Consider the following 15,445-nt stretch of genomic DNA (forward strand, 5'->3'; position numbering starts at 1 on the left):
ATTTATATGTTTGCGTTTGCAAAATTTCAAAGAGACAATTGTGTTAAACATTCAGTACTTTAGTGAACGTTTAATAAGATGTAATAATTCCCATAACAGCAGTATGGACATGACGAGGCCAGAGTAAATTCAGCATGTTTATTATACTTGATTTGTTCGAAACTATGGAATGATCATCAGCAGTTGGGTGCACGTGACTCACGTGCAAGCATCTCACACAAAAGTATACACACTATACACAAAGACATTTCATTTCTTTATTAATTTTGTAAATGTTGAGCTGGTGTACAGAGTAAATTGTCAATAGATGTCCTCAGATCTGATTGGATTAAAAGGCTTTTACATGTATATTTTAAATTCATGTTTGACTCTCCATTACAATAAAAAAAAGCAAATAAAACAGGTTAAAATACCCACAAGACCCCTATTTTATCCCAAGGTTGCAGGCATTACCCAGAACTCAACAGTCTCTTGGTAGCTACAGCTGTATGATGCTAAAAGTACATCCATAACATAACTAGAATCCCAGTTGACAAGTAAGGGTGCATAGCATTCTAAGTAAATATATATATTTTCTTATATTTCACATATATATGTATATACATATACATATATATTTATATATATAGCCTTTTATGTTAAAAACATTTTCTGTGCATGTGCGCAGTTGCATTCCTTAGTATTGAGTAATATGCTATTGCGTTAATAATGTCTTCAATCCATTCTAAAGGAATATACATTTGTTCTCTAGTTTTTGCAACAGTTAATATATTTTTGCATGAACTTGGTGCATGGCATCATCTCAGTGGTCCCACAGTGCAGGGCTTTTCATTGTTCATATTTGTAATGTAACCACTCCTCCCTCAGCTTGCACTTAGTTGGACTCCTCCTTTCAAACCGGTTCAAACTGTCACCATGTGGACGCCTTAAAATTGTTTCAGTCTAATATTTGGTAGAGGGGGCAGAAATAGATTAGGCTTGTGTTGAGGAAAAATGCTTGTCATCTTGAAAGACTAGACGTCGGAGCCACTAAGCCTCCCCACAATAATTCCTTCTAACTTCAAAATGCTCCTTCTTTATGTCTTTTCCCCAGACTCCCCCCTGACATCAGCAGTGGATTTGTAAAAGGCTCCTGCTTCAGAAACCAACCCAAGCATACCATCATTATGAGCCCTTAGAGAGCTATGACATAAGGGTAGTACACAATTACACTGCTCTGTAATCGTTTTTTAACATCCAACTTTGTGTGGTTATTAAAAATATAATCAAGTAGAAATAATATATGATGAAGGGATACTTGTTAAAATGTTTTCTCTTTGAATGTCTCCATTTTTAATTATGTTGGTCATGCATGTTGATGATCAACTGCAGATAACTAGTTGATACAACAGAGTGAACGCCCTATGAACTTCTAAAGAACAGAGCCAACACCAATGACTACTTTAGAAGAAGACTTACTAAGACTTTACATTCATCATCTCTGGCTGTGCAGCCATCCTAAAACCAACACATATTGATGGGTGATTATTGCGTTCTTGTGACTGACACATTTTTTCACAATGAAGCATTCATCGTCTAACATAATGTTTGAAATAAATGCATGGAGGTAATTGATATTGTGTGAGATGGCAAACTTATTGAGTTATCAACTTCAAAAGAATATTTGAATTAAAGTTAGAATCTGAGCTTTGTCCATTTGCAATATTACTTCCTGTGATATTATTACAGCGCTGACATGTCCCAACATCCAGGTCGAACTATGTGATATTAAAATACCACACGCACACGCGCACATGCTCTCTCTCTCTCTCACACACACACACACACACACACACACACACACACACGCTATGATTTCTTTCAAGATAGATACAAATGCTGTTGAGCTTTTAAACTTAGACTGAACAGGCACCTACATTCCCTGATGAGTAACACAAACAGACACTGGGCACTTTGCAGATGGGATGGCTGGTACGAAGGCATAACACTATTCACCAAATCTTGGTGTAAAACTTAATATCTTGTTGTTTTTTTTTCGAGACAAGGCAAAGTGTTAAAATGAGGAAAGGGGAGGGGGGTTATAATGTACTGACATCATTTCTGAGTGTAGCTTAAAGCTTTGATTGACAGATTGAAAGCCCGAGCTGAGGAAGCATATGAATCATGGTTCTAAAATTCTCTCTCTCTCTCTCTCTCTCTCTCTCTCTCTCTCTCTCTCTCTCTCTCTCTCTCTCTCTCTCTCTCTCTCTCTCCTTTCCTTTTGCAAGCAATTATTGCTTCTTCTGAAGTACAGTTAAGACAGTAAATCATTACAAATAAAAACAAAACTATAAAGAAAGGAGTGAAACAAGATACAGGCTTCAGGAAGGGTCAGGCTCACAGTTGCGGGTCAGTATTACAGTTTCTCATCACAGTGTTCGGTGACTGACTGTCTTTGCTACACTCCAAACAATTGCCAAGGAGACAAACATCAAAGCTCAACACATCCTCAACCCTCGGTACGACGCTTTCCTTTCTCCAGCTGACTCTTTATCTTTTTCATACCAGTGCTACATTATTTGCAGTATTTCAGTTACTTCACTCTTATCACGTGACATCTTCTGGTGGTGGTGAGACGGTCTATAACTGCATCTTATGTGGGGTGGTGTCTTAAATTACACTATGAGGTCAAACAGACACTGCTACGAGCTGACGGTGAGATCCTGCCCCCTGCTGGAGGTAAAAAGGACTGCTACATCTACTCTGAGAGGCTGACTGGAGGAGTGGGGAGGGACTGAGAAGCCGGAGGTAGGGCGATCAGGGCAAGATTAAAGGTGAGGATATTGGGGTTTTGGCTCAGATAGACCTCTGATTAACAGAAACCTCACAAGGATATACGGCACACTGGGGACAAGAAAAGACGGAGGAGTGGGATGGTAGAGCAGGTTAATCTCTCATAATCATCATGTATCTCTTTGTTACCCTTTCCACAAGGCAAACCACTCTGAGGGAAGGTCAGGGAGGCAGGTTTACTGCAGAAACTTCCCTCCCACAACTCAAATAGCCACAGTACAGTAAAGGACTTAGACTATGCTTTACCTCTACTGTTTGACATGGCGAAAGCAAAAGCTGAAAGCACAAAGAAACAAACAACATTACACACAAAAATGCGACATTTAAAAACAGGCAGAGCGACAGAACAATTGCATGTTCTACCCACAAAGATCTATAGAATAATATACAGGTTTAGACCGAACGAACAAACAAGAAAAACAAGAGGGGATTTCGTATGTACCTGAAACAGCAGCATCAGTGGCATGGCATCGGGAACTTATAACATAAACAACACACAGTCACATAGAGCGTTTTAGTGCATACGATATTATGTACAACACTGATATCCTTGGGTGATAATTGTAGCTTTACTGAACTTTGAGAGCACTGGGACAGGTTTAAAACTAGTTTGTGATGCTCTTAGCTGGAAGAGTGTGGCAGAGAGGAGGGAGAGTAACCTGTTGCCTAGAGATTATGTAATTCTCATTATTTTAGTCTCCCCTTTTTCTGAAGTTTGACTGACACACGTGTTGCTGTTGGTTTGGAAAACAGACCAGCACTTACAGTACATTGCATGCCTGTCCTATACAGCACTAGTGTGTCCCCCCCATCCCTCCCCACCCTTTGACCCACCCTTATATTCCCTCAGTTTTCGTAGTTAAAGACAGGCCATGCGGCAGCAGTCACTCATGCTGATACAGATAACAGGAAGCACGTTTTGGTTGCTAGTTTTTTTTGTTTGTGTTTTTGTTTTCTATGAAATCATGCTTCTAGCGTAGTAGTAGATATTTTTTTTTCCACGGTTTCTTTAAAAAAAAAAAAAGGTAATAAAAACTACAAGTAAATCCGTATGCTTCTCCTCCGGTGCGTGCTGATAGTGGGCATAGCCTCTATGGTTGTCATGGCTTTGCCGTTCATTTCGGTCTGACTGCCTTTTTATGTGTTCTTCCTCCTTTCAGCTGCTGCTGGTCATGTGTCCATGTAGGATGTTTTCGGTGAAGGGGTTGAATCCTGTGGAGAACTCTGCGGAGAGACGGAAACACACTGATTTAGCCACAACTCATCAGCAATCTACGGAGCGGGTGGCATGCAAGCAGCAGTAAATCAAAGCAAATGTGATCGTTTGCCATCTTTCCCTACAATTCAAGCTTATATAATCACCTAAACCCCACTCTTATTCTGATCAGTCATTGCAACACTTAAACAACAACACAGCACATAGTTCTGCAAAAGCTTTCAAGCAAAAATGGTTGGCAAAAGTGGTTTATAAAGTAGTAGTGCGTCGCTTGAAATATGAGTAATCTCAAGAATGTCATGGCCTTTATGTTCAATGGGCTAGTCACACATGCACACACACACACACACACACACACACACACACACACACACACACACACACACACACACACACACACACGCACACACACACATGCACACACACACACCCACACAGCAGTGGCTCCATATAGCAATACCCAGGACAACTGGCCTTACAGCTTTGACCTTGAGAGCTGTCACTTTACAAGATCCTTTTTAGTTGGTTGTTTTGCCGAGTGAACACTCTGCCAACCCTTTTTCCAGCTAGTCACAACATGCATAAAGAAATCTATTGATCTGACGTAACGGAAAGCAAAAACAATAATGATCTATTTGCATTTGCGTTGTCCATCTGTATGGAATATATTTAGTGCACAGACATTATTTTTTTTGCAAGTACATTATTTACATATTGTAGAAAAATTGTTATCACAAGGAAGGCATGATTTAATTCAAACAAACAAAAATGAATTCTGTGCTCAATGCATTTAGTTGCATGTTTGCTATTACTCACAAATATAACTCCATACATCTGAAGTTAACACGGCAAAGCATCTAGCTAAAGGCAAGCAATTTATATTGTGCATATTGTAAAACTGGAAGAAATCGATATGTCAACAGAAAATGATTGATATCCAACTCTGAATGTCAAAATCAATAATATATTTGACTTAAAAGAAAATATTGTCATGGAATGCAACACATTTTTGTAAGACTTTTTGTGTATTGTTTTACTAAATGACAGAAAGTGAAGTTTATATGTTCTGTGCCAGCATTACATTACATGTCATTAGTATTGAATTAAAGGTACATTCAGATGCATTTAATCCAGAGAGACTGGATTAAATGGTTTAGCCCACAGGTCAGATGAGGCGCTGTGGGTCAGTCCCGTACCTGCAGGGACGCAGCACTCAGCCTGCCTCACTGCTTTACTCTCCGCAGACTGGCACATTTCACTATCTGAGCACCTTTCTTCACATCCACAGTATCGGGCTACATCAGGGGGGAAGGGGGTTGGCAGCAGAAGAGGTGTGAGGATTGAGAAGAGGTGGGAAAACAGGAGCCGAACAAGAGGTTGAGGGAACATTAGTAAGGGAGAGTGAAATAAATAAGAGATAGACGGGGATGAAAGAAAAAGATGAGGAATGGAAAGAGAAATGGATCAACAGAGGAAGGAAATAGTGCCATGAAGAAAAGAACGGACAGAAAAACAGAAAAAAATACAACACATATGAGATGAAATGTAAGAAACAAATAAGTAAAGGAAGGGGAAGGGGGGAGAGAGAAATAAATTATGCAAAAGACAGAAAAGATGGGTGACAGTCGGAAAGACAGTTGACGATAAGAGGGCATCAGAAGCATTGACAGTCTTTGGGATTCAGAGTACACCTAGGTCAAATAATATTTGCAAATATATTTTAAATTTCCTAATGTTAAGGTGGATGAGATTTGACACATAAGACAATACACAAAGTGACACCCTAATATTCAGAAGTGTCTCAATGTATTAAACCTCAATCCTCTGCTACTTTCTGCAGGTAAAAGATAGCAAATATTATTCGACCCAGCTCCGATTCAGAGTCTTGCAGGTTTGAGTGATACAGAACACAGTCACAGTTGAAGGACTATCAACTTTAATCAAGGCAAAAAAGACAAGATTCAGCCGTTGAGATAACTGATGGGGACATAATGAAAATATAGCCACACACAAGGAACCACAATCAATTCATTCAGTCATTAAAATGCAAGAAACACACAATGATAAGTGTAGGTGAGGCTTAGTGATGACTCAAATTATGAGACTCTGAATAGGCCGATGAACTGTGAGTGTTAACAGCACCAGAGCACAAAATGAATGTAACAGAAGGTCAGCAATCAACCAATTAACCAACAAAACATTGCACTCCATCTTCACTTGTGATTAAGGACTGACACGATAAAACAGGGCACACACACACAAACTGTGTTCTCAGCCTGTCATACTGAAGCTTCTGCATGTTTAGCTGCTCAAGGACTGCAGGGATATGCCTAGAAAAACCACCATGAGATGACACTTTCAAGCTCACTGCAGCACAGAGTCCCCTGTTCACTATAAACTAGCTGCTACATAGATTTGTTCAAACAGGCCCTGATCAGATGGTCAGCTGTCTGCAGATCAGAAGCCCACCTTGCTGCTGTCCCGGCCCAGGATGGCGTAGCTCATGAACTGCTCAGCATCAACCTCCAGCTCGTTGGCATCCTGCAGAGAACCCTCCAGGCTCACCTCCTGAACACCCTCCTCACCTGAACCCTTCCCTCTGCGCACAACCTTACGCACAATCTATTACGTACACACATGTACAAAGGAGGGTGGGAATAAGGCAGTGAAAAGACAGAGTTGGTGAAATATAAAATAAATAATGTTAAAAAATATCTTTTTGGGGGACAATCAGTGTATCCATAGCGTAATGTCTTATGTGAATAACTTCATAAAGATTATTAGTGTCGTAATTATTTTCTGCAGAGATGCTGAATCAGTAATAACACTGGTATAAGTAAAAACAACCACTGTTCCCATTTTAAGAAAACAGTTTAAAAACATCTTACAGTGGCTGACCTTTTTTGTAACGATGTTTCCATGTTCATCAGTAAACTGTTCCTCGCTTACATGTTCCCCAGGAAGATCTTCAACTTCATCGCCCTGTGGACAGAAAACAAGATAGGATCTCCTAAAGTTTAAAAAGTAAATTCAAGAGTACATTATGGCCTTGATGCACGGTAAACTAGCTGCCACTGCAGTGTAATTACTTGCACACCATAAGCCAATGCACACCATGACCAATGCTTAGGTGAGGGGTTTTAGACGGTTGTTATTGGAAGCATGAATCCAACAGTTGGGATCCTTTAAGTTCCTCAGCAACATTTATAATTACAGTTGATGAGGGTCATGGCAATGCTGTTATAGGCTCTAATAATTTGCAACTTGTCTACAGAGCTATTTATAAAGTCAAAGTCAGCCGGAGAAGTGAGGACAAGGGCGAGACCAGCCTGTGTAGACCTGAATAAAACTTGTCAGCACACATGCTCATATTGTCATATTGAGTCTAAGATTCAGGAGGACGAGTTCATATCGCTTTTTAATGGAACTAGAGTCCAACTTGTTAAGCCCAAGACTTATTTATAGCCATATCAGCAGAAGATACATGTAGCCACATTTGCAGAGCAATGTGATGGCGATTCTAACAAAAACCAATGATTGTAATATTACAGTAATTCATTTGTACTGTAGTTTTTCTAATCAGTTTTTGTCACTATCATATACATTTGTCTAAGTTAATCATCACTGCCCCTTTTGTCACACAACCCTGTCCGATCATCCACCCATATTAACACAGACCTATCCATTATCACTCTGAAAATAGTGCTTCCTTCACCCTTTAACCAAACACTATTTTCTCCAGATTGTTCCTGCCTGTTAATCCTGTCTTCAAATTTCTGCTCGACTATCCTCTGTCCTTTTGTCTGTACCTTCAGGATGACTCTGCGTCGGACCACCCTGGTGGTGACGTTCTCCTCTTCATCAGCCACTCCTTCGAGCTCACCGAGTTCACGATCCAGCTGAACGTGTATGTAGGTGAGCACGGACTGTACGGAGCCGCTGGCTATGTGGAGGACATTCTGACAGCTGATGACCAGGAAAGCCAGCAGCACGAAGCTAAAGAGGAGTTCTGTTACCAGGGCCCACATCACCCGAGCAAATCAACACAGCACCACAGGATAATAAACTCCCTCAGCCTTCAGTGGCTCCTGTTTCCAATGCACCGCCTCTCTCAGCTGACGGAAAAAGGCAACAGCTGCCTTCTGTTACTGGTTTGGTTGCAGTTTGTTTCTTTGACTTTCAGTTCATATCTGCCCTCCTTTAGCCGGGGCAGTGGGCCCTTTCCTCAGGTCTCTATTCCTTCCCACTGACGGCTCAGGGGTACCCTCTCAATGACATAAATTCTAAGCAAGAGCAACCTTGGGAGGCTTCTATTCCCACCTCTCTCTCTCTCTTTCTGACCACGTGATCTGTGGGCTTTAAATACCAGTGTGACTGTGCGCTGTGGTAAGACCACTAAGAAACCTCTCCCCTGACTTTCTTCAATGAGTTTACCTGCAGACTGTTCTCACATCCACACAACCTAGTAAAAACATTGGAGCAAAAAGTATCTCTATGCAATCACAATTATCCAGCACTGCAACACAGTCCATCCAAATGTAAGTTAAAGTGTGACTGAGCAAAACTATGTGAACCACATACAAAATCAAACTCGCAAAGACCCTAAAAGCATCTGTATATTTCTGTTCCCTTACAGTTTCATGGCAGAGATTGTCCTTTACAGTACGACGTAGTGGTGTTGTGGCTAGAAAGTCAACACGTACAAATGATCAGGGTGGGGGTGGAGGGTCATGTAACATGAGCGGGACAGTGAGAATGCTTGCTATATCTGGCCGGACTGTTTGTGCCCATCTTGGGCCCTAGACCCTAGACTGTGTGTGTGTGTGTGTGTGTGTGTGTGTGTGTGTGTGTGTGTGTGTGTGTGTGTGTGTGTGTGTGTGTGTGTGTGTGTGTGTTCGGTGGCTGTATGTTTCTAGGATCTATCATGAATAATCTAAAGCTGATTTTTAAAATCCTGATTGAAATTAGTTGGCTTTGCATCACAACAGTTAAAGCCTATTCAACATGTTTCACTTTATAAACGTGTAATATCTAACAACTGATTCTTTGTCATGAAGGACAAACATTCCTTTCATTTTTCCTGGGAGGAGGGACACACTCACCTGGCCCTTCAGGCGCACATCGTCCCAGGCCCTCAGGTCTGGTACCCTGTGTGGGAAGCCCAAACCCTTCTCAAACGGCTGGGTTCCTCTGAAGTGCCCCCGTAAGATCTCTGAGTGCCCCATGTCCCTCACAGGCTGAAGCAGGGCCTCCTGGGACACGCGGGACTGGTCTCCGTCCACAGCGTTACATACGGAGGATATCATGGTGTCCATGGCCTGCCTGGATTTGGGCTGACTGCCCACCCAGGCTTGTGTAGGGTCAGTAACAGGGATCCACCCTGGGCCTGTCTGCTCCTGCAGGTAGGAAAGGAAAGAGCCTCCACCCCCTCCGTTTCCACCATTACCTGACCTGAAGAAGAGAACAGATCAATATGGAGGTGGTACACATATTGTACATGCTTACTCCAAGGAAAGTAAAACAACTCATCATTCTCCTATGAACACAAACTCCAGTTCACCAGTGACATTCACTGACGTGCAATAAAGATTAAGGACAAGTTAGAACATATCTATTGTTTTGAGGGTGTGATTGGGACTTTGTCACCTGAGGGGGAGACAGAGGTCTGACTCACCTGTCTCCATTCCGGTCTGCAACACAGCTCAGACCAGGGGACTCACTCAGCCGAGCATACACCCTTTGCTGTCCTGCAACAAGAGAAAGCCCTTCCTCTGAGCCCGTCCCTCCTCCTCCTCTTCCTCCTCCTCCAGCTCCATCTCCACCAGTCGCACTGATGACTGCTGATACCTCCGAACTTGCACATGACCTCTGACAAATGTTCAGCCCATTAAGATTGATCCCAGCGATGGTGCCCCCAAGCGAGGCAGGCGTGGCAGTGCTGAGTGAGTCAACACCCATCTCTGAATCGTCTTCGGGAAGCTCAATGGAGCCACTCAGCACCCCACCCCCTCCGCTGGCTGCGCTGGCCTGACTAGCCGGCCGACCCAGACTTCCGTACGGCAGCCCCAGAAGACCTTCTGAATCATCAGCATTGCTGCACTCAAGCGAGGAGTCCTCCACAGGTACCAGGGATGGGCTGTTGCCTGAGGGCCACACCTGCACATCAGACATCTCCATGAGGGTGTCTTCTTCTGTGGTGGCAATGGGTGCACAGTCCAGACTGGAGACTTCCTGCCAATAAGGCTCAGCGCCCAGCGGGGAGGGCAGACTGTACTGCATGGAGGCCGGTGAGAGAAGCTCTTCTTGCGCGAACCCATAACCTGGAGCGAGACAGAGAGAGGCACACTGACACCCGGCCCCCCGCCTCGCTCCCCACCTCACCCCCACAGCACCGGGACCCAGGGAGGGGGTAAGTGCCCCTGCCCAGGAGCTGGGCATCAAGGGGGGGTGGGAAGGGGGAAGTAGGGGAGGCTGAAGGGACAAATGGGAAAGGAGTTGGGAAGGAGAGAGGGGAGGGCCAAGACAATAGGAGATAGAATAAAGGTGCAAGGAGCTAGAGACAAGAGAGCAAGGGCAGCTTTAAGAAGAGGGTTTGTCAAGCTCGATCAGCGCTGACTGTGAGAGCAGCAGCAGCAGCAGCAGCAGCAGACACAGCCGGACGGACTGAGAGACTGACACTTTGGTTTGGACCCAGCAGTGACTGATGCTGCTCTGCCGGCTGCCACCTGCAGGGAGACGGATAGGAATTACTGCCTCTGCCCCCAACCTGGGGGCCGGGACACACACCTGTCCAGCAGGGACACACATTTTGTCACACATACACATGCCAGAAACACACTCGCTCTCTCTCCGTCTCATTCCATCACACGCAAACACTCACACTCACACATATGCATGCATTCAAACCTTCTCAAAAAACAGGCAGGTTAATATCATTGTCAGGCTGGATAGCATGCACGCAGGCAATCTCATTCTCTCCTCACACACAAGTGTGCGCACGCCACGCACGCGCACACACACACACACACACACACACACACACACACACACACACACACACACACACACACGCACGCACGCACACACACGCACGCACACCAACATCAGCTCATTGCACAGAGTGGCTTGCTTTCTCATTGACACATATATGTATTATAATGCAGTCAATATAAACATATAGTACTGCTGATATTTATGCAAACACATACACAGTAGACTTGTTTTTTCCTCCTGTTGTGAAAGTCACATGGTTGCTGTCTCCAACATGGATTTGAATGAGTATTTTAAGTGCAATTATATAAGTGAGTGAAACTGCACAATGTTAATGTGCTGTGGACTCAGGTCACTCCTTCAACTGTCTTGAAAACCCTTTGTAACAATATATTTTGTAAAGGCAGACCTGGCATGATAGAGCACAATGTCATGGCAGCATGATTTCTTTTTTAAATTAAGATAATTACTTTACATTGCACAAAAAGAAAGAAAACTACATTGCAAAGAATGCCCTTTTACTGTACATACAATGTGCCTTGTATCTTGATCATACAGAATGAATTACTCTCTAAATGAACATTTACCATGGAAATGAGGGAAATGGTTAATGTAAAACCTTTAATGAATGGTAATGTAGGTAAAACAATGTGTGAGTGGCTCTATGACTCTATGACTCTATGTCGCTTACAGGGTTTGTTATCACAAAGTACATTCCCCAGAGGATGAAATGTAATGCAGGGCATACAATATGTAGATAAGAGCAAGAAGAGGAGGCGGTTCACCTTCTGCATGAGAGAGAGCACTAGAGAGAGAGAGAGAGAGAGAGAGAGAGAGAGAGAGAGAGAGAGAGAGAGAGAGAGAGAGAGAGAGACAGAGAGAGAGAGAGAGAGAGAGACAGCGTCTGTGTGTGTGTGTGTGTGTGTGTGTGTGTGTGTGTGTGTGTGTGTGTGTGTGTGTGTGTATCCTGTATATTGATGAGGAAGCTGTGCAGAGCTGCAGGATGTAACTTGATTCATGGTTGGCAGTGCTGCTGTTGAGTACTGCTGAGCGTGCAGGATATATTTGTGACACAGCGGCCAGAAGGATATCTTGTCCTACTTTCTGCTTTTTTTCTCAGCTGCTGTCGGTTGTTTATAGAAAATAACAATCATATATATATATATATATATATATATATATATATATATATATATATATATATATATATATATATATATATATATATATATATATATATATACATATATATATATTTATATATATATTTATATATAACAAAGCAAATATATATATATATATATATATATACATAAATATATAAATATATATATGCATATATATATATATATATATATACATAAATATATAAATATATATATGCATATATATATATATATACACAGATATATATATATATATATATATATATATATATATATATATATATATATATATATATATATATATATATATATATATATATATACAGATACTAAATAAATATTTAATGTCCATTGTTAATTAAATATATTATTGTCCTACCGAGTTAAAGTTTAACTCTTCATTTCTTCTGCCAGGACAAATTCCTCGTCTGTGCACACTTACTTGGCAATAAATGGTTCTGATTCTGATTCCAAGTGAAAATATGGGGTACGGTTCCTTTACAATTTAGGGGCCCCATTAACAAACGCTTGATTGTCCTTTGACTTCCCTTCAAATGCTGCATTATTAAATCAGAGTATTATAAGCTGCAGCAAAAACATTTATAGCTTTAATAATAGCATTCAAATCTAATAACAAGCTCTTAATCGAACTGAAATAAACACATTTATTCAAACAAGCCTATCATCTATAAAATGAAGGAGACGAAGTCGGTTTTGAAGTAAGTTCTTAAGTACAAGTAAATGAGGTGCAGGATCAGGTGTGTATTGAAAATATGGTGGAAGTCTGTGTGTTTATGTACAATAACACAACCTGAACTCACGCTTATTGTTTCATGAGTCTACACCATGAGTTATTTGTTTGCCATAAATTATATAATGAAATTATTTCTCATCCCTCTCTCTTCATCGGATATGATGGTGAAAGAAAGAGAACATAAAGAAATGTGGAAGTGAAAGATGAAAAATAGTTGCCTGAACCCGCTGATTGGAAAAGACACAAATACAGAAAAACAAAGCAATGAAGCTCACATAATAATACATGTAAAGGAAATATACTAATTGTGTCCATGTTAAACACTGATATACTGTTCAAATGTATATGGAGGACACAAAACACTTACAATATACAACTTAAAACCCACATAAAGACGCTCACACTGAAACACTCACACATACATTAAATAATAAGCAGAATTACAATTAGGGGAGGTACAATATCAAATTGAGCCTCGTACAACACTCACAAAGACATTAAAATATATTTACATTAAATAAGCCATCAGATGGACAGTGTACATTGAATCAGTGACATACAAATCAACCACAACATTCATACATGAACAGAGCAGACGCAAGTCACAGTCCACAAAAAAAGGTTTGTGGCCTTTTTTACCCCCTTTGGGACAGATCAGTGGAGGAAGAGACAGACTGTAGGTCCATTCTTAGTATGCATGCCATGCAAGAAGAGGTCTGTTGGTTAAGCAGAATTAAGGGCCAATGCAGCATTTGAGTCGTCATCTCCAACTAGCCGGTGCTACTCCTGCTCCTCATCCCAGTGTCTCCATGCAAACACAGGGGTGTTGAGCGATGATAGTCAGCCTCATGCACATGCAGACAGGCAGGAGGGCAGGGAAAGAAGGGATGGGAAAAAGAGAAGAAAAGAGCAGCAAGAGAGGAAGAGGAATATAAAATAGAGTGATGACCACAGACAGAAACAGCGAGAGAGAGCGAGGGTCACCTCCCCCCTCCCAGTGGGTGCTGAGAACACAGTCTGTGTGAGGGGTATCGGTCACAGTACGGACACGTAAAAAGGTGGGGTTTTCAAGAGCACGAAAAAAAAAGAAAATGCACGACTAGTCGCAAAAAAAAAAAAAAATAGATAAAAGATAAAGATGTGGGTCAGAGGTCAACATGAAGTTGGCATGAGGTCATAGTTCGGAGAGGAGTGAGAAGGAGGAAGAGTAGGACGGCTAGGCTGCAGATGACATGTCCAGAGAAACACAGAGAGAGGGACAGATTCACAGGGAATGAAAACAGGGCTCCCAAAAGGACATTCAACATTAGCCCGAAAGAGACTCAAACTAGTCCCCATGCAGCCACAGGCAGAGAGAATTTAAATTTCCTCTTACAAATGTCTACAACAAGATGTTATCTTTCCTAACCTGAAAATGATCTAAGTAAACCTTATAAATGTGCTGACCTACAATAGAGGTGCACGAGCTGGCACTATGAAGGAACCCGCATCAGTCAAATCCTACAGACATTGTTCTGACAAAAAGAGGGGAGGACAGGTAGAGACAGAGAGAGAGAGAGAGAGAGAGAGAGAGAGAGTGAAGACGGCAGTAAAACTGATTCCTCTGCTCTATGGGGAATATTCTGCCAGCTTGTTTAGTGAAGGGCTATTTCAACAATAATGATAATTAGTGGACTGAACGTGACTTCATGAAAAAGGCTAATTTGCTTTTTACTGCAGAAGGTTAGAAGAGAAGCAACCCTCATATTTGTACAGTAAATATGAAGCTACTGCTAGCAGCCGCTTAGCTCAGCTTAGCATAAAGACTGAAAACAGCTAGCCTGGCTCCGTTCAAAGTTAAACTATCCACATAGCTACTAGCACCTTTTAAGTACACAAATGAACACAGGGACTTGCCAGGAAACTCCCTGACACTCTTCTGCATGTTTACAGTTGAATGCTACGCTAAGCTAACCAGCTGCTAGCTGGACCAGGAGTTTCATATTTACTTTACAGATATAACAGTGGTATCGATTGTCTTCAGCAAGACAGCAAATGGGAATATTTTCATAAATGTCAAACTATAACACAAATGAATTTGTGAAAAATGAACGGTTTGGAATTAATAAATAAATCTAATGCACAGGGACATTGAAAAATAAATATATGTATATTGTCCTTCATGGTCTACCATAATTTTATTTTAAAGATGAGGCCATTTGGTTTATTCATTTTATTTACTGCCTAAAAAGTCAGTTCTGGTCCACCGCTTGGTTACTGTGCCTTTAGAACTTAGTTAATCTGGATAGTAAATCATAATCCTCTGGAAACCTGCCGCTGTGATCATTGCGAGATTAGCAGAAGACACACTATTCAGGTTATCAAAGTGCCGCCACGTTTTTATGCAGAACGTCAAAGCAGGAACGGCCTTTGGGAGGCAGGTAGCCAGACAGATAGACAGACAAGACAGAAATATGGTTATCAGATTCACTGCAGCTGTGATCTGAA

At 41.7% G+C, this 15,445-nt stretch overlaps 1 protein-coding gene across 18 annotated transcripts in view; it reads right to left on the minus strand.

Annotated features, from left to right (window-relative positions):
- Nucleotides 1-124: 124 nt before the first annotated feature.
- Nucleotides 125-15,445, minus strand: part of ank1a (ankyrin 1, erythrocytic a) — an 81,716-nt gene continuing 66,395 nt past the window's right edge. For 13 of the 18 annotated variants that reach the window (XM_068604397.1, XM_068604395.1, XM_068604391.1 and 10 more), the window contains 6 exons: nt 9,723-10,368; nt 9,151-9,499; nt 6,947-7,030; nt 6,518-6,670; nt 5,245-5,343; nt 125-4,056 (listed from right to left, as the gene is read on the minus strand). In XM_068604397.1, the coding sequence (XP_068460498.1) occupies nt 5,272-5,343; nt 6,518-6,670; nt 6,947-7,030; nt 9,151-9,499; nt 9,723-10,368 (1,304 nt within the window). In that variant the 3' untranslated portion in view covers nt 125-4,056; nt 5,245-5,271. The other 5 variants (XM_068604402.1, XM_068604389.1, XM_068604405.1 and 2 more) reach the window with 5 other exon arrangements.

Source organism: Clinocottus analis, unplaced genomic scaffold, assembly GCF_023055335.1.
Source record: "Clinocottus analis isolate CAN_PGR_092001 unplaced genomic scaffold, fCliAna1.0.p SCAF_7, whole genome shotgun sequence".
NCBI classification, from domain to species: Eukaryota; Metazoa; Chordata; class Actinopteri; order Perciformes; family Cottidae; genus Clinocottus; species Clinocottus analis.